Source organism: Anser cygnoides, chromosome 23, assembly GCF_040182565.1.
Source record: "Anser cygnoides isolate HZ-2024a breed goose chromosome 23, Taihu_goose_T2T_genome, whole genome shotgun sequence".
Taxonomy (NCBI): Eukaryota; Metazoa; Chordata; class Aves; order Anseriformes; family Anatidae; genus Anser; species Anser cygnoides.
The window spans coordinates 5,658,851-5,682,207 of NC_089895.1; the positions used below are offsets into that span (position 1 = coordinate 5,658,851).

At 52.5% G+C, this 23,357-nt stretch overlaps 1 protein-coding gene across 7 annotated transcripts in view; it reads right to left on the minus strand.

The window, feature by feature from the left end:
* ACAP3 (ArfGAP with coiled-coil, ankyrin repeat and PH domains 3) overlaps window positions 1-23,357 on the minus strand; it is an 82,547-nt gene that overhangs the window by 20,279 nt on the left and 38,911 nt on the right. For all 7 annotated transcript variants that reach the window (XM_066981895.1, XM_066981896.1, XM_066981897.1 and 4 more), the window contains exons 3-9: window positions 20,410-20,529; window positions 19,849-19,902; window positions 10,572-10,630; window positions 8,699-8,882; window positions 7,443-7,487; window positions 6,904-6,999; window positions 6,476-6,550 (exon numbers count right to left, since the gene is read on the minus strand). In XM_066981895.1, coding sequence (XP_066837996.1) covers window positions 6,476-6,550; window positions 6,904-6,999; window positions 7,443-7,487; window positions 8,699-8,882; window positions 10,572-10,630; window positions 19,849-19,902; window positions 20,410-20,529 — 633 coding nt within the window. The remainder of the gene's footprint in view (window positions 1-6,475; window positions 6,551-6,903; window positions 7,000-7,442; window positions 7,488-8,698; window positions 8,883-10,571; window positions 10,631-19,848; window positions 19,903-20,409; window positions 20,530-23,357) is intronic.

A 23,357-nucleotide genomic window follows, 5' to 3' on the forward strand; every position in this document is an offset into this window, starting at 1 on the left:
GCCAGGCAAAGACTGAAAGCAAAAGGTGCAGAAATGGCTCATATAGCCACGAGGTAAAACCATGGCAGGACTCAGGATGGTTTAAGGTGCCCGCCACTCAAATTGCACAACCGTAATTGTCAAAGTCTCAGCACGCTAAAATGAGCTTAAACTATGGCCTTCCACAACAGATTCCTAGGAGGTAGTTCATACAGAGAACATTGCTACCACGGCCATTGGGAAGAGGGCAAATTTCTAGCAGAGGAGCTAAGCATGAGCACACAGATCCCAGCTCAGAAAGCTGCCTGAGATCATCCTGCCCACGGCGATGAAATGCATGGTGGTGTGGCCACAGCTGGACGCAGACAGCTGTGACAACGAATCCTGGCAGACCTGCCATTGATGTCCCCGAGTCTGTTCTGTCCATCGACAAAAAGATTTTAATCTCGTTAGATCTGGGAAATAAGTCAGTCGCAGCTGAGTGACGCTGCTCCTGCCAAGCACGCCGCCGGCCGCGCCATCAGCGAGTCTGTGAGCCCTCCTCGCATGGGATAAGAGCATCAGGGGCTCTCTGGCTCCAAGTAGAACCGGGAAGGAGAAACTTCCCAGCCTCTCAAGCCAGGCAGCTGTGTCTGGGAGCTGCTGGTGAAGGAACGTGTCACCCATTCCACAACAGACAGTAACCTTCTGGATTCAAACCTCACTTTAAAAGGCCCAACAAGCAGGGTAAGGGCACACAGGAAAAGCTTTTTCTTGTGCCCCCTTTCCCTTTCCTGCTACATGTGACACTAACACATGATTTTCATAGACCACCTTTTACCAATTTCTCCCCATTTTTGCTGTGTACATGGAACAGGAAAGTCTGCTCTCAACGAGTTTGGACCCGTTTATTCAGCCTGCAATTAGCACCTCATTGTCTCTGCTGTACGAAAAACGCTCGACATGGAAAAGGCTTCCTAGGACTGGGGTCTGAATGGCTTGGGTTACAACTGTGCACGCAATTAGGAACAGCAGCGACACGTTGGATCACACATTGGTTAAATAAATCCCTTGTCTTCCAAAATAAGAAACCGAATCTCTGCCATCATCTGCTTCCCCGTGTCTTCCACTTCCAGTAAATCGCACCGGCCTGGCCTTGCCGGCCCCGTCACCCTGAGGTTGCGCACACGGCTGCCCGGGACCTGATATTCTTTTAGAAAGGATGCCACAATGGTTTCCATGGGAGCACGCCGACTGCTGCCGAAGCGACAATGAAGTAACAAATTCCAAGAGATACGTCAGTAGCGATGTGAAAAAGGAATTAAGGGGGGCACTCGAACCAGCAAACGAAAGGGAAAACCCAACACAAGCACAGACACAAACGGATCCAGGAAAGAAAAACAGAAAACCCTATTTAGAGGGCATCTCCTGCCCCCCTCGGTTACAAACTCCCCCGTCCATCTGCACGCAGCATGCACGGGACTGCCCGCACCGCAGAGGCCAGCCAAGCTCTGCCACTTGCTCCTGGGGAGCCAGCGCTTCACGCAGAGACACGCCTGGCCAAACTAAATACAGCTTCAGTGAGCAGCCTTACCACGGGGGGCGAAGATGCCCCTCATCCCCCCGGATATTTTTGGCAGGGGGACGTTTGCCAGGCAAGGAGCCCTGCCTCAGAGGCACCTGCTGAAGCAGGATGGTCTTTTTTTCTGCCCACCTGGCGCAGGTTCGTTCCTGTCCCAAAGGGCACAACACCTAGCTGAGAAGAGAGAGAACCTTTCCTTGAAACACTGACTCCCTTAGTCCTTTAAAATATATTTCTTATGGCAGCGGCCCTCCCTGGGGAGCCGCAGCATTAGCGCCTCCCTGTACCACTTCAACGTGCACATCGTGACTGCACTTCTCTGTACGTTTTGACTTTTAGTGATACAAAAACGCTCAAAACCAGGCAATCACGACCAGTGGATCATCCCAGTACAGTTTAAGATATTCAGAGAAACACGGCTTCCACCAGAACTCCACATGACTTTATTTCCTATCAATACCATTTAAGATAGCAGACAGCACACGTGATAAATGCTCGCCTTCAGAAAAGACAAAGGCATTACCCAAAAGTGCTTTCCTTCACTTGGTAAGTAACCAGTGATGCTCACCATTTACCGTTATGTACACCCGAGCACAGAAAAGAGCTTCTCCCGAGGTAAGCGAGAAGCTGCGTGACTAGTTTGGCTCCGATTCTGAGCAGAACATAATTCAGAGGAATATTCACATTCCCCAGGGAGGCACACACCCCCTTCGACACAAACCCTGGTGCACGCACATTCTGTTCTCTTCTGGTGCCTGACTGTATTTCAAGCCTCTCTCTATCTGGCTATTTTTACCCCTGTGTATATACTGTACAGCCCAAGGCACCCTTCGAAGCAGATGGAATTTGAAGGAGGGCTCCCCCACATGCATTCCCATTCTGCACAGCTTTTGTTCATTCCAGCAAAATCCCATTTACAGACCTTTTGTTTCTTGAGCTCCCTAATGCCAAATGATCCCCCTGCTCTGCAGCTTGCCAGCAGATGATGCTCAGAGATCCGTGCCCTGCCCTTTTCCATCCCACAAACAAAACCAAACACGTTTGCTCTCCTGCAGTAATAAAGCTGTGCTTGCTTTTGGGTCGCATCAGCGAGCACGGTCCTACGGGCACCGTCCTTGCTCCCCCAAGGCAAAGCGCCCCCTAAACTTTCTCCCCAAGAACCGACCCTGTAGGAACCGTCTCCTTACCAGGAGGTATTCAAGCCTGCTGAAAATCTTCATGATGCCAGCTGCCAGGGAGGTTCTGCAGGGAGCAGCTCTGTCCTCTCTCTCTCTCTCTCTCTGTTCGCTCTCTAGAGTAGCATCTCTGCTAAGCACTGTGGGCTGGCAGGGAAGGAGGGATTTCTTTTTCAGCCCCTTCTCCTTTACCCCTCCTACTCCTTTTTGGGAGGCTGCAAGCTCTGCCGCTGGCTCCTGTCAAAGCAAGGGGCACCGGGCAAAGGAAGCTTGCTGGCCCCTGGGGAGCACCTGCTTGCCCCCTCCCCATGCCTCCTATTCACAGTCAATCAGCTTAGAGCAAGGGCTAATTACCATACAGCTGTCAGGGAGGCACAGCAGGGAGTGGGAGAAGCCAGGCAGCACAGAGCAGGCTTGACAGGGAGATGCTCACCGACTGTCCCCTGACCTTAACGCGCTCATCTGCCTTCAGCAGGGTCTGCTCCTGGGAAAAGGCCACCCTTTGGCCAGCAATTCCACCCCTGCTCCGCTGCAGCCGTGAACTCGGGGCATTGAAGTGCCATATGGCCCCCGGGTTGTTATTTACCAGCTGGGCTAAATGAGGCAGAGAGCTCTGCCTTGGCACTCCTTCCTCCCTTGCCATGCAAACAGGCAGCAGAAGCACAATTGCTTTCTCCACTCCTCTGGACCAAAGCAAAGCAGCTTCTGCACAGCCCTGTGTTCTTCCACTTCCAGACACCGGCAGTTTTGTTTAAGTGTTACCATTTCTTTCCCCATTTCCCACTGGAAAAAAACTTCCCAGGCTTGCGCTCCAGTGGTGAGTGTTTCGCCTAAGTGGTCCAACCTGGACCAGCCCACGTGCCTTTGTGCAACCATCTGAAGCAACTGAGCCCACGTGCAAACAAACGCATTACGTGTGTGGTTTAACACAGTTCATCTCAATGCACAAGAAACTTGGGAAGCAACAAGACTCTCTCTGCAGCCTTTTGCACAAATGTCTTCCATAAAGCACTCCTTTCACACAAGCAGCCCATACACACAGGAGAGAGGCACCCCTACCCATCACATTAAGCCTCTCTTCTCTTTGCACAACAGAAGGATAACTCAAATATTTATTGTAGTCCATAAAAATAGACTCATCCCTTCGCTAGTTTCATTGGCACCCTTTTTGTACAAGGGAGTGTTATTTTGATATGCAGTGTGAAGCTGCAAATGGAGCTCTTTAAGGCTTCAGAGCTGGAAAGGCAGAGAGGGCAGCAGTTAAAATGACAGCTAGAAGTGATAGCTGCCCTAGGAATTGACACAAAAGGAGGCAGATGCTCCATGCAGGAAGGTGGGGGAGAGGGAGGCATAAGAAAAGGCACCTGAATTCTGGTATCAAAGAAAATAGTCGAGATTGATGCTGAGTTTCCCTCCTATCATTTTTTTTTAATTATTAAAAGAATAAGAGACCACTTTGTTAGGAACTTGGCTCTTAGAAGGCTGCCCTCACAAAGCTACCCTAACATAAATCAATGTGAAAGACCCTGCCATCAGATCCCAAGGAACACTCCAAACTATTTTTTACACTGGATTCCCTCCCTTTCTGCTGTACCATGGCAGGCTGTTCAGGAAGCCACTGGTTTGATTAAATAAAGATGTTTCCCCCCACTCCTCTATAGTTAAGTGCTACTAAATCCCAATTTATTTTTTCCCCAAAGACCAGAGGATATCCCTGGGTTTGGATGGGCTGAGCAGGCAGACATGCATTCCGACGCGTGCTGTGCTCCCTTTGGAGATGGCGAGATGCTCAGCAGACGCAGAGTGCCATGCTCCGCGGTGAGGAGCGACATCAGTGCAGCCAAAAAGCAGCCTCAAAACACGTCCAGGCAGGAAGCTTTAAACCCTAAACTGCAGTAGGGGCGTTCAGCTCGCTTGCAAGCCCATGCACACAGGGAGCCACAGTTCTATGCATACGTATCTTGATGAAAAATAATTGCTCTTTCTCCGTCTTGGAGCCTGACCCCTGCTTCGTTCCCTGCTAGCCCATTCAAAGCCACGCAGTGGAAAGAGATTTAACTGAAATGCACGGCACTAGAGGGACCGTCCGCAGTCCCTCGAATGAAGTCATCACTCCTGCAGAGTCCCCAGGGGAACAGAGAGTTCACAGATGGGTTTTCCCCTCCCTCGGAGCACTTAACCGCAGGGAGCACACGCGCAGGACGATTCACAGGGAATGCCTGTCATTAACTTTCAAATCCAGTTACGTTTCCATTTCATGCGTTATGACATTTTTGAGAGAGCATTAGAAGGAAAAAAAATGGCCAGTTGCTTTCCTCCTGTTGAGAAGTATCGATCCACGCAAGTACCTGCCCTATACATACATCGTCCCAGTAACAAGCCAGGTTTTAATTCATTCTGTCAGCTATCTACAGGCAGCTTGATCCTTCCTCCATTCTTTGGCTTTGCTCTAGCTCTCTAGCTCTTATTTTACTGCTAAAGGAATCTTTGAGAGTTAAAACCCTGGTAGGGCTTAAGCTCCAGGTCTGAAAATGACAACAAGCCATCAATGCCTTGGCAAGCATTTTTGTATTCCCCGAGGATGGCTTGGCTTCCCCGGCATTGCTGCTGTCATCTCCTGTGGGACAGCTTTTAAACAGACTCGAACGGAAAAGCTGCTGTAGCCCATCTCTCCCTGCAGAGGTTATGTTACATGATGCTGTCTAATGGACCGGAGAGCACACGTGGGAGAAAGCAAATGCACAGCACCGAAAGCATCGCACACTGGTAACCCATCCACCACGACAAGTCAAACCCTTCCCACCCACACAGGACACAACGGCCCCCTGCGCAGTGCTCTGTGGGCTGGGGGCCATAATTTTGTATTTTTACAAATGTGTATGGGTTGAAAGTCCACCACTGACCTCAGTTAGAAGGCCGTACAGCCAATTCTCCTCCCACCAGACCCATGGTCTTCAAAGGCTCCTAAGCACCAAAAATATGCCAGCCAAGCACTGCTGCCACTGCTCTGAGTGAAGACTGACCATCACAGAGAATAGAGGAAACTGAAATATTATTTCAGCACAGGATTGAAAACAACTTTGATGAGAATGAAACCAAATTCACTTGAAACTGGGCTTTAAAAAAATCACATTTCTAGTGTTTATGTTACAGCACTAAACTTGTTGCAAGGTTTCTTTTTTTTTTGTTTCAGAGGGAGGGCTTTGTAAATACCCAGAGAGACAAAGTGCTAATTCTGAAAAATGAAGGTGCTGGAAGAAGGAAATACGTGGTACTCACCTGCAGGAGGGTCTGCACGGACAGGTCAGCAACCCATTAAAAGAAGGAAAATAAGAAAATTAATGTTACTACAAGGATTTGGGATCATTGCATGGATGAATGGTCTGGAAAATCAGAGCCCACATTAGCCAAAGCTACCTCTCTTCTGAAAGCTAAGGCTTGTCTGATAATAGATCCTAGCAGCTTGCCAGATCATGGTGGTTATCCCCAGTTATAGCAGGTGAATCACCTAGCAAGCAGTTAGGAGCAGACTTGCAAAAAAGTTCACTGCAGCATGCTCCTCTCCCAGAAGCAGTGCCGAGTCCTGCCCCCTCTCTCCCACAACCCTCCACATCACTTCGGTGCAGCGTGAGCTTCGCTGTGAATGAAGAAAGGGCCCTGCAGCAAGCCCTGTCCATGTGTGCCAAAGGAATGCAGCCGTGCATTCATCTCCTGGGTGATTTAGGAGGGACTCTGGCCAGGACTCAGCCGCAGGACTCACCCTCTGCTGTATCAGCGCGTGCTTATGCTCCATCTCCCTCTTCTCCACCGCAGAATCAATCACCAGCTGGTCGAGCTAAAGGTGGGGAGGAGAACACCAGGAAGTCAGGAAGGAGATTTATAAGCTGATGAATCCATTTCTGCTTCCCTGCTCTAGCGTTACACCAACCCTCCCCATGATGTAAGTCCCCACGAGAGGAGAAAACTGTGCTGGGCTTCGTTTGGGTGCGCGCTGCAAGTAACTGCAGCTGTCGGCTGCTAACCGTAGTGCTCAGCCCAGGGCGCAGCTCAGACAGGCACACGGCTTCGCGTGATGCTCTGACCACACTCCCCGATTACCAGGTCCAGTAGCTGAACGGGAATGAGGACATCCTCTCAGGGCAGAGGGGAGGAAATAGACTGAGTCAGCCACAGTTCCCTGTCTCTCACCTCTGTGGCAAGCTTCTTCATGTAGGGGTCCAGTTCATGGAGAAGACTGTAGCCCTGCTGGAAGAAGGTGTACTGGGCGTGCATGAAGGACAGCATCTGGAGAGAGGAACAAAAGCAAGGTCAGAACAGGCTCTGGAACAGCGTGAAGTGTCTTTATCCTTTATTTTCCGTTTAAAAAGCCCCTCAAGGCACAGCTCTAACACTTTCCTTTCCTAAAGCAGCCTACCCATTAGGTGACTCTCCCTCTTTCTTCCCCTCACAAATCGTTCCACAAGGCCATGCTTCCACATGTTCTGAGCACAAAGCACTAAAAGCAGCATCCTTCCCCCCTGAAAGTCCCCTCCAGTTCTGGCCTGGGGAATTCTGCTCTGCTCCTTCACTCTCCCCTCTTGTTAGCATGCCTGCAGCCCCCAAAACTGCCCCAGACAGCATCTCCATGGCAGACCAAGGAGATGGGATGCTGACCCGTGCAACCTGGAATGGAGAGGGCTGCCTTTCCCTGAGACACTGAGAGCAGCCACAGAAAACAGAGTCCTTACCGCATCCAGGATTTCAAACTTCTTCTTGGCCTGCAGGACGTTGATCTGCGAAGGGATCAAGATAAGACTCTCAGCATCAGCAGCATTAGGCAGTCCAACACGGGGATTTAAGCAGGAACAACTTGTTGCAGTACCCCTAGCAGCAAACCCAACTATTCCAGTACAGTTACAGAAAATTAGCTCCTGAAAAGGCAGTTCTTGCAAGTTCCAGGTGGAATAAAAAGAATAAAAGAGCAGAGACATTTTCTGATGGAGGCTCCTACTGACTGAGGTTACTGCTAGACCCATGGCTGTACACAGGCTGAAACCAGTGACCCCAGAGTGCAATTTGGTATCACATGGAGATGTTTAATCTACCAGGACACTGCTTTGATTTCCCTTAGCAGGCTGAGAGGTAGCGCTGTAGTACTATGGGCTTTTCCAATAACTGTCATGGAACCAGCCATGAAATTGTGGTGGGCCTATGTTCTCTGTGTGCACACCCTTTCCACACTCATTTTTCAGACAAAAGTGCCTGGCTGACTGTCAGAGTGTATGTGCCATCAGGCACTGCCTCATGATCAGACAGAGCATGTTGGCAGATGGTCTCTGGTTGGTGCTGCAGGAGTGACAGCTACTGGAGACACACATGGATCAATATTAACACAGTTTGGCTGCTTAATACGCCCACTGCCTGGAAGGACAGACCTGACACGAAGCCTGTGAATGATACAGAGAAAATCCTTCACCATTTCAGATGCAGCAAATCTCCCACTGGGAAGAGGAATTCAGTCTAAGGCAGTATGTTTAACTTCTCTTACTGAAAAGCGATTGAGATTTCCCTTCTCATCTATGCTGTAGCATTTTTAGGAAGGAGAACATACACCTGTGGAGTCAGGTCAGTGCCATGCAAAGGCAGAAACATATATAAACACATTTCAGCACTGACTCATAGCATAATATAGGTTGGAAGAGACCTCCAGAAGTTATCTGCACCCTGTTCAAAGACAACTACACCAGTGCCTGCAACTGGAGCAAACCTTGGCGGCTTCACACTCCCTCACACACCAGTCCCATAGACTCCCTGGCCCCTGAGGACAGAGGGCAAAATGTCCCATGAATCAGCAACCCCAAACCCTTCTGAATGCAGATGTAAGACCTTTTTTGTCCCCCGCCACCTGTCAATTTCTTCATTCCCTACAGCAGATTTAGCAGTTTGCCTGTGAGGTCCTGTTCTGCACTGAGAGGCGCAGACGGAGCCACGGGCAGACACCAACCTGCAACACGTAGTCCAGGGCCAGGTGCCGAAAGCACTTTCTGGTTATGGTCAGGGTGCCCGTCGCCTCCTCCACTTCGTGGGGCTTGTGCCGAGGTGCCTGGGCATTCTTTACCAGCGAAATCTCCATGTCTTCTCGTACCTTGTCAAACTGCTTCTTGGTTTCCTTGAACTTCCGGACGTCACTGGAACCCAAACAAGTGGAGATGGTGGGAATCATTGTTAGAGAGCAGCCAGAACACTGCTGGCACAGCAGAGCAGGGAGAGGTGAGGCCAGGTTCACTGCGATCACTCGGAGATCTTGCTTCAAGAGTCATTGGCACGTTAACCCACCCCACCAAGTGCCACTGCGTCCAGCTGGACTGATTCCAGACTAATTCTAGACTGTCTTCAGAGAAGCTTGGCAAGGAAAGACACTGGGCTTTCCATGCTGCCTTCAAACCTTTAAGGAAATCCTCCAAGGACAGCACCCAGAAAACCAGGCAAGACCACATCCAGCCCTACAGACAGTCCACGACTGCCCTTGGAATAAGCAGTGAGCAGAACATTTCAGAGCCTGCCTGTAGCAACTTCCTATTTCACGACGTGAAAGAGAATGAACCCAGCTACTTTTCAAATTCAGGACAGGGCATTCAACAAGGGCAACCACGCCATTCATGTGCATCTCTAACCGATTCTGTCTTGTCTGACTAATTCCAGACATTTGACTTTTCCTTTTCCCCTTGTTTACTAGGCTCATTTAATAATATTTGCATACTATGTATAACAATACATATATTTATATATTGTTATATATTATATGCAAATATTATTAAACAATATTTCATATTTATGGATCACCCCACAAGGGAACAGTTCCCATTGTTCCTTTATTCCCATCAAAATGATTCCAGGTGTCAAAATTATTTCCCCAGCCAAGGGCAGGAGCAGTGCGGAGATCCAGGCACCAGGGCCTGCAAGTGCAGAGGCTCAGGGGTACAGGTGGGGAAAAAGTAAGTTGCGAAGATGCTAAAAGGATGACAGCCCCAAACTGAAGGTGAAATTCCCCCTTCTGACCACCAGCCTCAAGCAGATTAAATCTGAGCTCATCAGACAAATGATTATAGAGAAAGTGGGGGCGGGGTGAGTGCTAGGGAAGAAGATGGGGATGGGGAATGGGGGGGGTCCGCTGGGGGCCCCCTGCACCAAACCAGCCAGCTGTGAGGGATTCGGTCAGTTCCCAGTTCCCATGGAAACCAGCTCCTGCTTAGCTGGAGGCCTGGGCTGCCTCTGACCTACATTCAGCTGATTCGGGATCCCACGCTGCACGTGGCACCTGCCCTGGGGAGAAGATGCTCTCAGAGGAAGCGTTTAACGCAGTGACAGCAAGGAAAGCCTGCTGAGACTCGATCAAAGGTCCAGACCGTCCCCATCCAAACTGGGAGCACGCACTGGGTTAAGCCACAGAGAAAATTCTGCATTTAACTTAAGATAACAGATGCAGAGCTGGCCCTGCTCTGCACAGATCTGAGCTCTGGGAGGTGTTCGACCTCTAGGCTCAGTGAGGGGAAACAGAGGTGGGCTCTGCAGATGAATTCCGCCAGACTTTGGGATGCTGCTCTGATCTGCAAGTATCCTTCACGTCCTGCTTTAAATAGGACTTGGGAACAGGATAAATACATCTGGCTGACAACAGAGCAACCAAATTATAACATAGCGAGTTGACAGCAACAACCATCCCACAAACAGGTCCTTTACTCTGCCCATCCGTGTCTCTTTTGCCCCAAGCAGAGCCTCCGGTAGCTGTGCAGAGGTTGTGTTCTCTCCAGTGCACGCAGGAGAGGTGCAAAAGAAGCTGAAGACCAAGCTAGGTCCAAGATAGGACACATACTCACTCTTTCACAAAGTTGTGCAGCTGCTGCCGGACAGACCTCTGAGCCTGGTCAAACAGGATCTAAACAAAAAAAAAAAAAAACAGGAAAATTGAGTGTTTGTAGGAGCAGCTGCCTTCAGTCCGTTTTGAAGTCTCTCCCAAGTCCCAGATTTCTGAATTTGCCAGAGGAGGGCACTGTCACCCCAAGGCTATGCTGCCCTGGGAAGGAGACAGGAACAACCTCTGAAGGTCCATCAAACCACACGCTGACAAACATGGGTAAGAAGTCCAAGTATAAGAAGTCCAAGCATAAAAAGGGTTAGTTCCTACAAATCTTTTAAACTTTGTCTACCCCTCACCAAAAAAAAAAAACCATGGGACCATTTCTCTACACCCTCTGCCCATACCATCTCCAGCCCTGCCCACCTTCAAGGGATGTTCCCCCGTTAGAAGCCACAACAGCGGGGTCTGCTCCGCTCCCTCCTACCCAGCTCTCTGCTGGCCACAAGTAACTCCCCATTTCAGACAGGGCTCGGGACGCACGGCGTTCTGGCTAATTGGGAACAGAGGGACAGGCTCCCAGACCACACAACAACTCCGCCACGGAGGGCACAGCATCCCAGGGTTACACGGAGAAGCCTTTGACCAGGCTGCAGCTAGCAAGAGTGGCCCACAAAGGAGGGACAGGGACCCCGTTTCATTCCCCCACCAGGAGCGTGAGACCTGGGCACTGGCCCAAAGCTGAACGAAGCCCTGAAACGTCCGTGCTGGGGCCTGGCATTACAGCTGCTTGGCATGAGTAACCCTGGCTCAGTTGCTCCAACTTCGCATCGCGTCCTGGGCAGCCAGCTGAACCTAGGCCACACAGCGACGATTGCGCCTTTCTCCTGAAAGGAACAGCACTTCCCGACCCAGCATTTGGCCTCGCTTCCTCTCCTTAAATGACCAAAGCCCTAATGCCCTCCATCCCTCAGAGGCATCAGGAGGATGGTTCTGTCCCTCCTTATTCTGTACTTTGAGAAACTGTGATGGTTTCCTTGGGGAAGGGCTTTTTTTCCTGCCTTCACCCACTGGAGCACAGTCCGTGCTCTCAGCCTGAGCAGTGCTCTGCCCATGACACCAGGACCTTACAAAAACACACACATTTATTCCTTCGTACACAGATGCCCTCCCACCTAACACCTCCCATCAGGAGACGAGCAAGGCATGCTGTCGATGCTGTCCAGGTGTACCACCCCAACAGAAAGCACGGCACTACGAGGTCTCAGCGGCTGCGGAGCCTCACGCAGATTCGTTCCGTGCAGCGCTGCAGCCAAGGACAAAGCAAGAAACACGCCAGGACTAGCTGAGCATAAACAGCCAGGAACGGCCTCTAAATACGAACAGATGCAAGGCAAGGGGGGAAAGAAAGAAAACCCGAAGACCACCCAGTTTTGCGTTTTTGCCAGCGTAAATTATTCCCTCCTCTTGGCATCCATTTGCCCTCCCAGAAAGCGCTCCAAGAGCCCTTGGCCTGCGACATTTCCCATGGAGCAGCTTCCCCGAGTGCCGTTTGTGCATCCGCAATGCTTCCCTCTAACCCGTGACACCGCACAGGAACGGGCAAGCTGCAGGAAAGCCACCTGGCCTCCACCGCACCTCCAGCTGGAGAGCTGCCGTCACTGCTTTCCACCAGGGTGACCAGGGAAAGAAGCACCCTGCGATACCAGCACCACCCTTATCGCTTCCTTAATTTCACCAGGGGAATATCTGCAAGCAGGTCCCTCCATCTGATTTCCAATGCAAAATGGATGGGGCTTTAAGACCTAGAATTTCAAATATAAAACCGTTCCTTGGCCGATTCTCCTTTCCCAGACACACTTGGAACAAATCCTTTGGGTTAAGATTTTCCAGACCAAAAACCACCCCACCCACTCTCGCAGCTTCCACCAAGACATGAGAAGTCCAGCCCGTGACTCACGCACATCTGGGCTCAGGCAGGGTCAGCACGGAAGAGGGGAGTTAACACAGCTCTCACCCAGCAGCAAGGGGCCGGGTCTTGCATTGCACTGCCCCAGCGTGAGCTTCTGAGGCAAGGGGATGAGAAATCCCGTATTTGCAGAGGGAGGAGGAATTTCTTATCCCCCCCAAAATGAAAAGTTAGAACATGGGAGCACCTGCCTGGGGGCTGCTTCTCTCGGCACGTACACCCCTGAAGCAGGACACCACAGCTGCACAAGGGAAGGGAGCTTCAGTAGAGAAGAAAGCAATGCATTTACGGTGAGAATTGCCAAAGAGAAGCATAAGCAGCAGGTCCAAGGCTAAGCTGGGAAGTCAGACCATACATCAGGATCAGGCCCAGCAGTTACCAGACAGGTCCGTGGTGACGAGGCAGCATCACAGCAGAAATTTATGCTGCGGGTTGGGATGAAGATCACCAGGCTCCAAGGCTAGGCATGGGCACACTGAAAACCCGTGTTCCTGCAGAAGAGCTCAAACCAGGGGGTGAAAACCCAGGGCTGAATTTATATGGAGCAGCTGGGGCTATGGGCAGAGGGTGTGGGGGAAGGCTCCAGGTGAGGCTGGGCAGGGCCATCAAGGCCCGTTAGAGCACCAAGAGCCACAGCCCCAGATGAGATCAGGATCCTGCAGAGAACCGGCTATTTTCCTGCAAAAACCGGCCCTGGGTGATCAGATGGAGGGTGTGGAGCTTCCTTTGCAGCTGCCTGACCTAGGGACAAAGGCAGCTCTCTCCTCCAGCTCCACCAATTCACCAGCCCAGCAGCAGGGGTAATGAACCGGGTGAGTCACATTCTGCATCTCTCTCCCTCGCGGCCAGTCCAGAGGCCTCCTTCTGGCACCAGCACTCCACAGTCTGGGGCCTGATCCGTGTTTCAGTTCACTGGGTGCTGGCTGGCTGGTGGCCTGGGAATCAGAGCCTGATCCTTCTGTCTGTCTCAGGGATGCTGACCCAGAAGTGTCCCGCAAAATGGGGGCACTGCAGTGTGCAAGAGAGGCTGGCAGCCGTGGCCAGGCTGGCAGAGCTCAGGAGGTTGTGTAGGGGGCTGTGGTTGTCGTCTGTCTCTGAGCAGCTCCTGGGGAACGAACGTGACCCCATGCAGCAGAAGCTGATCACCCATCATCTTTACAACAGCCTCCAACCATTCGGATTTGGTGCTGCTCCTATTGACTCCAGTGGGAATAGCTTAAAGAGGTTGCATGCTCTGCTGCTGGGGGAACGTCCTCTTCTCTTCCACCACCTAGCCTGCTGAAGAACTGCACAGAGGCTTTCCAGGACCCAGGTGCTTACTTGGTCTGTCCTGAGTCCAGGGTGTGCCTGAGAGAGCTCTGGAAAAAGCACGTAAACACCACTGCAGCTGCCTGAATAAAGCTCAGCGACGACATGTACGTTTTCCCCTGATTTCATATTCCCATAGTTTAATTCTCTTTCATCGTAGCTCTAGCAGCTGAATGTAGTAACCTACGGGGCAGGAGGGCCAGGCAGATTTTGAGCATCCTCTGCCTGCCAAGGGATGCTTGAGTGCCTTTTATCCCTGTCTGGCTGGTCGTACGCCTCCCGAGCGATGGCACGCCAGATAAATGCCACCCATGAATAACTTCCACCTGTGATGCCTCTGTAACACAGCTCACTTAAGGACTCGTGCTCTGGAAAACAAGCCACCAACACTACCTCCGTCACGCCTGCGGGATGTCAGCACAGCCCGAGCCCAACTTCTGAACCTAGCTAAAGCTGAGTCTCCCTCACAAAAAGCTTAAAAGTTCCAAGTTTGTGCTTCAATTCAAAGGAAGTTTGTTTCTGCCTTTCACATATTATCAAGGCTGCTTCTCCCTTCTCCGAGCTACAAAGCGGAGGTCCTAAGATACTGCAGAAACTTACAAAAACTTAACTCTTTCTGAAAGCCAGGATCCAGCGCTGGTACGGAGCTTCAAGGGGTTGCAGGTCACTTATGGCTTTAGGACTAGTGCAACGTCACTGGGGACATCACGGCAACTACTGCGAAGCCCCGAGATGACAAAAAGCACCTCCCCTTGCCAGAGATTCTGCATCCCCAAATGACATCCCTCGCTGGGGTACCTGGATGCACCCGGACCCTTCCCAAGTGTTAGCAGAAAGTGCAGGTGGTGCTCTCCCAGCCCCGGGCAGCCCGGGAGCACTCTGCTTTCACTTCCCTCTTCCTTCCCCCAAACTCCCCCGCTACCCTCCACACCCACCCCTGCCTCCCTGACTCATCGCAGCCTGGGTGGCTTTTCTTCTCCTCGGCAGGAAACGCCTCCTGGCTTGCCCAGCACAGCCAAATCCCCCCTGCGAGCTGCTCCTGCTCCTGCTGGAGGATCCCCGTGCCATGGCTGCAGCGGTTTGGGGCAGGCAGGGATGCTCAGGTCTCGGTGAGGCTGCCCGGAGCAGTACCGGTGAGGGCAGCGCTCACGTCGCACCTTCTGAGCTAGAAAATAACCTGGTGCTGCTGAAGCTGCGCTTAAGGGGCTCAGCCGGAGCCATCTCACAACATTTTCACCCACCTCCTTTTGCTTTTCTTATCTTGCTGATCAGACAGAGAGAGGGAAGCGCACGGGAAGGAGCAGAAAGGAAGCACAGACAGGGAGGGCTGTCAGCAAGCAGGTGCGGAGGCAGGCTGGCAGAGCCCTGCTGCCGGAGAGATTAACGGGAGGGAGGCTTTGTAGGTGGGAGCTGCTCAAGGATTTTCTCTGTTTTGATTTTTACTGACTTTTTTTTCAGTGAAAAGTTCATTTTTTTCCCCTATTTTTCCACCTTTTTTAACCAGCCCTAGCAGCAAGACATAACCCCTTCCCCAACACGGCTCCCGTATCCTACGCGGTCTAGTTATCCAGCAGCGGGCCATGTAAGTGCAGTTAGCCGCATTATTTCATGCCTCTGATACTAATGCTACTTCGGAATGTGGAATATTAGCACAGAATGCCCTGAGATGCTTTTGCAAGGCCTTGAAATGGCCCAAGAGGCTTCATGGAATGAAACTGCTCTTGTGAATGGAAATGTCACCGGGAGTATCCCTTTCGGGAGGCTCCTTCCATGTCTGCCTGCAACCCTGGCAGCGATTCCCTCAGTAAATCTTTCTCACTGGTTCTGGTGACTCAGGCCCTTCCCCTGGGCTTGGGCTGCCCCTAGGAATTCCCTAGGACAAGCTAGTCCAGAGGAATCCAGCGAACATCTCCTCCCTTCTCCACAGGCTACAGAGGGCTGCCTTGAGTACAAAAGACTCCACAAAAACTCCTAAGTAAAGAAAAAGAGAATAAACCGATGGCATCGCGGGAGTCCCACGTTCCCAAAACAGAAAGGAATTTTTCCAGTGTAAATAGCCAGGTGACCCTCAGGAAGGAAACGTGCCCCCAGAAGGAAGGCAAAACAACACCCAGGGACACCTGCCACAGTTCCTTTCTGCCCCGAGGTGCTTTCAACCCAAGCACGTGAGTAGGAAATCCTCCGACTCACCAGCACACAGCCCCCTGCTCCTTCCCCCACGTAACAGCAGCCAGTAATTAGCAGTAAGAACCCTCACGCCATCCCATTTCACATCGGATCTCACCTCCCCAGGGAAAGCCATTCCGACAGGGCTGACCTGATGTGCAACGTGCCGAGGCTGTGCTGCGGACCCCGCTATTTCCTTCCAAGGCACGTGCAGGGCGATGGGCTGCAGGCAGACCTCCCTCTCTCGGGCAGAGGCACGCTTCGGTGCAGCCCCACGCTCCTGCCCGTGCATAACCCGCGGCCTCCCCTTCCTCAGCTCCTCCAGGTGGGTGCTGACAGCTTCGAACTACCCGCTTGTTGGGTATCTCTGATCTCTTTGAATCCGGGCAGCAAGCGCCGATCCACTCCAAGTCCATGGTTTAACGGTTTTTGGCGATGGGGTGAAAACCCCCATGGGTTTCTGCACTGCTGTAAATACAAACACCCGCTCCTGGCCTCAAAATGGAAGCCCAGCAGCCCAGAATTATAAGGTATTGCTCTGGACCTGGTGGCAATTTCATGCTGCTTTACCTACGGGGAGATCTTGTTATACTCAGGCACTTAATTACATTCATCAAACTCTGTAAAAAGAGGGAAAGCTGTTTTCTCACAGGTAATCGGCTGGCAGATCGCTAAAGCTTTTCAACCCATTTTGTGTTTTGGGGAGGGTGATAAGGAAGAAGGAGGCAAGCACACAAACACGCAGGTTTTGGAGCTGCGAGCGCAGCATCTGTCTGTAGACAAGCAAGAAGCTTTTCCAGCACAGAAGAGCTTGGCAAGGCACAGTCAGAATTTATTGACTGTGGCGTGGTATGTAGCGAGGAGGAGGGCTCACGTGGGAGACCTCAGGCCCTCGAGCAAAATTCCAGCTCATGCCGCTCAGGCTCCTGAAAAAGGACAGGGCTGGCTCCGGCGAGCCGTGCGGGAACGGTGCTGCGAGGCTCTGGCACCGCCGTCTGCCACCCACTGCTCGAACAGCTCACCGAGGTAGCTGGGAACGCGTTCCCTGTCACGGATCGTGCACCTCCAGCCCACATGGGGAAGCTCTCCTGGCTGGGGGGGTGTTCCTGCATCCTTCAGCAGCTCGGCTGGGCCCCGTGCTGCAAGGACCGTGCCTGGCGGCGGGTGCAGGGGAGTTTCTGCGCCGTGTCAGCTCCTGTCGTGTGGCTGAGCACACCCTGAATCCCAGCACCTCTAATCTCAGGATTAAACCCGTCCTCTTCACCCTCCGTCTGCCTGCTCTCCTTGTCTTCACGCCTTTTTATTTTTGGGGCAAAAAACCCACTACCGGAGGTGTCGCTTCACCTTCGACAATCCTGATATTTCCCTGGCACGCGTTAGCAGAGCCTCTGCGTGTCCTCCCAGCAGCTCCTGAGGGGCAGGCAAGCACCTGAAATGCTTTTTGCACGTACGGAAACTGAGGCCCAAAGGTACAACAGCCCAGCTGAGCTTTCTAATTCCTGCACGTGCCTCGACGTGGCTAAGAGCACAAAAAGGCACAGGACACCGACTCCAGCTCCTCTGAACTCAACTCGCTCTTCTGTCGTTTGTCTCCAAAGGCTGCTTTGATGTTTCTCCTCTTTGTGCATTAAAAGAAAGGTGGAAATGCTCTGTGTGTTCATCTGCTGCACTCAAGAGGGTTTTATGCTTGGATTTTGCTGAACTAGAAGCAGGATGTCTCCTGGCCCAGTGCTCTAGCAATAAAATTATAGAACAAGCTTTTTTTTCAACCGATTTTTTGGGACATTTTCCCTTCTTTTTAACTTGTTCCAGTTGTACATACTGCCCTGGCCACATGCCTAGATTAAGCACTGACAACTGCTTCATAGCTGAGCTCCTCAGACACGGATGAGCCAAGACACACACACACACACACACACACACGCATGCACGCACACACACAAAGGAGACGGCAGAAGGCACTAAAAATAACCCTGCTAATTGAGCAGCCGGCGGCCGAGAGGGCGGAAGATGCAGCAGTCACTCCAAAGCCATTTCCTGGAGAGGGACCCACACTGCCGTGCAGCCAGGGGAGGAGGATGCTCTCCAAAGGCCGGGGGGAGGGAGGGCTGAAGCACGTTTCCCCTTATCCCTGCAGCTGGTGGCAGGGAAATATCGCCTTTTACAGCCCCTGACTCGCTTGCAGCGGGGAGCTCACCCCTGCGGACCAGGGTGGGGTGCACGGGAAGGTTTACGCCGCATCAGCTGGGGATTTGGCAGCCCCGGGAAGAGTCCTTCTGCTTCTTAGTTGGCTGAGGCAAGAGCAATCCCCAAAGTGCCACTCTTGGCAGCGAGCGGGGATCCAGGGGAAGCCGTGCAGCTGGCGCAGAGGAGCCTGCAGGCAGCGGTCGGCATCCAGAGCCTGCCGGCTGGGGCTGCTGCCTCCAGGCTGGGCTGCGCACACCCCTCAGCCAGCCCCCGGCAGTGCAGCTGCAAAACGATCCCGGGAACGGAGGGGTAAAGGCTGGGGGGCTCACGTCCTCCCTGGTGGAAAGGCCTTACCTCTTCAGAGGGAAATTTAGCAGCATCAGAGAAGCAGGGTTTGACTTCCTCTGCTTGGACATAATCGCCCCTTTTTGCTGATGCTCACTCTGGTTTATTGGACCTCCCCTCCCCACCAGCACTGCAGGGCAGCTGTTTGTTCCCAACTGCTGACAGTCCTCAGAGAGCCGTGTGTGCAGCACCTCTTTTTCCCCGTCATTTTTCACTAGGAGACAGTCTTCCCACCTGCTTCACGAAATAATTCCGTGGACTTGATGCAGCTTCTCCTCCAGCTGCGCGGGGTTAGCCTGCCTCCCAAACGCAAGCACCGCGCCTAATGCCCTGCGACAGGGCTATCGTGGCGTGCAAGTGGGTCAGTCCAGTGCTGGCACCCTGAAGCTTCCTTCGCTTTAAAGCACCTGTGCTTTAAATTCTGAGCAAGTTACAGCCTTCAACGCTGTGGTCCTGGCATGGAGCCACCACGGATGAAGAACCTTCCTCTTCCACCAGGCTTACAGATGCCACGGCTGGATGTCTGGGGGGGCAGATTGTAACTCAGCCATTGTCTGGACGTTTCCTTCCTTTCATTTTACTGTGGCATTAATATGTCCTGTGCTGTCCTTAAGCACGGAGCTGCACCCAGCTCCCCACACCTGCTCACAGCATCAGCTAACAAAGCGGTCCTTCAGTTCCAGCCCATTCCCAGCCTTGCCGGTGTCCAAGTGACACAGAGCTGAACGCCAGGCTCCAGAGCGTGTTCCACACCTACGGCAAGCAGGCTGTGCGTGCAAGCTGTTCGTAGCTGAAGCCCTGAGTTACCAGAGCTCCTCAGGACCCTGCCTCATTACAAATCCTTGTGCTATCCACAAAGAACAAGTCATCTGCACTGCAGGACTTTGTGAGCTCGCACTTTCCTTCGATGAAGGGGGCTCCAGCCTCATCTCTCTATATACTGGCTGCACATCCTTGGTCTGAAATGAACCAAAAGGCACCCGTGCAAAGCTGCACGTGTCCTCTCATTACGTGGCACCTGCTCTGCAAGCCCGTGGAAACCCAGTTTCCTAGAGCACAGGATGCACCAGCGTTGATCACCCCTGAGCTCTAACAGGCTCACAGCTCATCCCATTCAACGCCGCTGCAAGAGACAACATCTCGCAGCCCTTTGCAGCTCTCTTGGCTACCCAACGTGCAGGGACAGGACCCTGGCAGACACTGCCTTCACGGATCCCACCTTTGTGCAGAGCCAAATAAGCCAACCGCAGGAGACAGCTAGTCAGGGCCTGGGGTGAGAGGTTGCAATCAGCACACAAGGAGGTAAGAGGAAGCGGTGACTTACCATGTGGTAGTTGATCATTTCCTGCAGACTGTCTCCGAATTTGTCGAGGCACTCCTGCAAAAGAAAGGTAACGAGAACTGGCAGTGAATAGGAGCAGCTGCCCTGCATCCCCAGGGGCTCAGTGGGCTGTGAGGGACTCGCATGAAGCCGCTGAAGAGCCACTCTGTCACTTGGCAAGGTATTTCAATAAACATCTGGCATGGAAGCCACAGGCTCCCCGTCCCTTCCAAGTTAGTGCTCGAACCACCACGCCAGTTGTTTCTTCCGCAGGCTGGTTACCTCTGCTTCCTAAATAACCCCTGCTTACTGACCCAGATTGCGATTACTTTGCCAGCGCTGTGGCTTCTTAACAGTTCAGCTCTCCCTGCAGATGATGAATGTCACTCTGATCCTCAACACTGCACAGAGGGTCTCCGCTTTCCCCCAAATATAAAATCTCATGCTAAATGGCTATTTAAACAGTACAAAGGTCTTGGACATACAGTCCATGCACAGCACCCCGAAGCTCAATGCTCCCTGGCCCTCGCTGTGTCCCATCCTCCGTCCCGCAGGACAACTTACCGAAATCATTTCATCCTTCTTGCACTGCTGCGACAAGTCCCGGACTCCGCTGACAAAGTGCTTGTTTGTGGTGATGTAGGCCTTGCCTGCTTCAATCATCCCACTGCATAGCTTCACCAGCTGCACGAGGAGAGAGCAGAGAGGCAGATGACACAAACTGCAGCCAGGCTGGGCTTCGTGGTGCAAGACCTTCAGGGCAGGATGCTGCTCGGGTTACTGCTGTGGCTACACGAGCTACCCCGACTGCACGGGGCAGAAATGGGGATGCACACCTCACTTCTCAGGGTACGTCGTGCTGTCAGACAGCCCTGGAAGGGGCCGTGTCCTCAGGAACATGGTGTTAACAGCAGTAAGCAAGCCACGCGCTCCGGTTCCCATCGCCACCCGTGTTATGACCCCAGCGAAGCTCCCTGGAACAAAATGGGGCAGCTTCCTCATTTTGGAAGAGGTTTGCTGCAGCGCGGGCATACATCTCCAGGGAGCCCTGATTAACTTGCGATAATTTAACAGCTGCCGGGAACATTCCCAGACATCCCGGCTGCAGCAAACTGCCTCCGCAGGCCTGGAACCGGCTGGAAAGGCTGCGGCATCGTGGCCTTTGGCGTATCATTCACCCAAAGCTCCTTGTAAAAGGTTAAGTGAAACAAGAGAAATCTATAAACCAAAGGCCCAGGAGACTTGCAACTTAAGGATGGCCACAGAGCATTTTTTTAAATCATCACGGTTCCAGGCTTTTTAACTAAGTGAAAAACTTTAGCTACTGACAATGACCAACACTTGGAACTGAAGCTTTCCATTCTCACAATCCAGGAGCTTTTAGGGATGTTAATCTTAGTAGGGATCAAAGGCTTTAGAAATCCCCCCCTGCCAGCCAGCCTCACCCCGGGCTGGCAGTGAGGAGCGCTCAAGTTTGCCTTGCTGGCAACGGGTGAACTGATGTGGGCTCGGTGCTCTTTTTGTGCAGCCACCAGGCTCTGGGGTGTGTGCTGAGTCACATTTTATACACGTGCATTGCAGAACAAGCCTGTTTGCCTCTCCCTGCAGTTCTGCAAGGATTTGACTGGATATATAAACACACACAAAGCCACACAGGGTACGGCTGCGTACACGCAGGGTGTGCAGACCTCGCTCCTTCACACTCGCAGGCTCCCCTGTCCACGCAGTTTGACAGAAGAGCTCTGGCAGCCAGCAGACTCGCACTATCCCATCCAAGCCCAGAGGAGGAGGGCGAATAGACACAGCTCCTGTCACATCTGGAGCCCAGATGGACACTAGGGGTTTGGACAGATCCTCTGGAAAGGAAATCCAGCTTATTCTGCAACGTGGCGGTTTCTACAATACCTCTGTGCAACCACTTGTGGCCAAGGCTGTGTTACTGGTAGCTGAAGGCCATTCAGCACAAGCACACTTTGCAATCGCATTTCCTAGCCCTCGAAAAACTCCTGGAACGTCAGAGAGCTTGGGCAGCGTTGGTAGGAAGCGCGTCTGTGACAGTGGCAGGAAAACCTGAAGTCACTCTAGCTGAGGGAAGAAAGCAGCCGTGTCTGGACGTTAATGGAAATCTCCCTTTCTGCCTGTGGCTGCAAAGTAGCGAAATCTCAAAAAAAAAAAAAGCACAGGAAGTTCAGAAAGCGCAGTAAAAAATCTTAAGAGCTGGATTTTTTATTTCTCCCTGCGCTGATCAGCATTCTATTCCCTTAGCCTCCCAAGGGGCGCAGTGACGGCTTTGCAGATGGGAGAAAACGAAGGAAATCTCTTTGAAACAGCACCCGGCCCAGATACTTGGTGTTCCCCTTGATGAGTCGGTTACGCTGCCCTTTACCTGCATTTTAAACAGGTGCTAAAAGGCCGATCATTTATAAACTACGTGCTAGAGGCCCAGCAGAAGGCAGAGAAGCGGGGTAGGTCCTCGCAGTTCGCTGCTCTCCCAGGGCACCACTGAGCAGCATCCCCGCCAAGCCCCACGGGGGCTGCCCCAGGCACGCACCCAGCGGGCGCGCAGGAGGGACCTGGGCCGGCCAGGGCTGATGGATTATCAGTGGGGATGACCGAACCTTGTCCAAAGTCACTCTCAGAGAAACGAATTTGAACTCCAGCGGCTTTTCAGATACAAACTCCAGCCTCGCTCGCCCTGCTCCCAGGCCTTGTGCCTGCTCGTCTCTGCAGCCGACAGGGGAACGATGCGAACGACCAGAAGGGCACGTCCACCCGCTTTGCACGACCACGATACCACCGTAGCCGCTGTCAGGGGAAGACCAAAATCGCACCTGTCTGTTGCTTTAACGCAGCCCTCACCCGAAGGAGCTGAAATCGATCGGCAGCAAAGCACCGAGCAGCCCGGAGGGGAGAGCCCCGCACAGCTCCTGTGCCCGCAGCCTGCTCTCCTCGCCCCAGGCTGGCCCCTGGCACCCCAAGTGCCCGACCTCGGGGGCGCTGACGGCAGTCGTGCTTCAATCAGAGCACGTCGTGCTTCCCCATGCTTCGTCCTTAGAGCCTCTGGCTTGTCACAGAGGAAAACAGACAGCCTAAATCCCTTTGCAGCCTTCACCAGTGAGACTAGTTAGCTCGTGCCTATTTCTAGCAGCTGAAGTAGTAAATAGGTTTTATAGGACACGGGTTTGCCTAGGGCTTGTGACTTCAACAAAGCCCATTTTTCTATCAGACACGGGATTTTTCTCCCTTGCTAGCTTTGGGAAACCTCACAGAGAAAAAGCCAACAGCTCTTCTGGCTCCTCTTCATTTCTCTGTTCTCACTGAGAAACAACTTGGCCGATGTCTCAGATGTCAGGACGAGCGGGGGCGGAGGAGCCACCAAAAAGCCTCCGACTCCAATCCACGCCACCTCAGCACTCCCTGCCCTGCTGTCCCCTCGTCCTCAAGGCCTTAGAAGCAAGGGACACCCTTTGCCCAGCTCCCTGCAACATCTGCAGGATCCACCCTCACTGCGT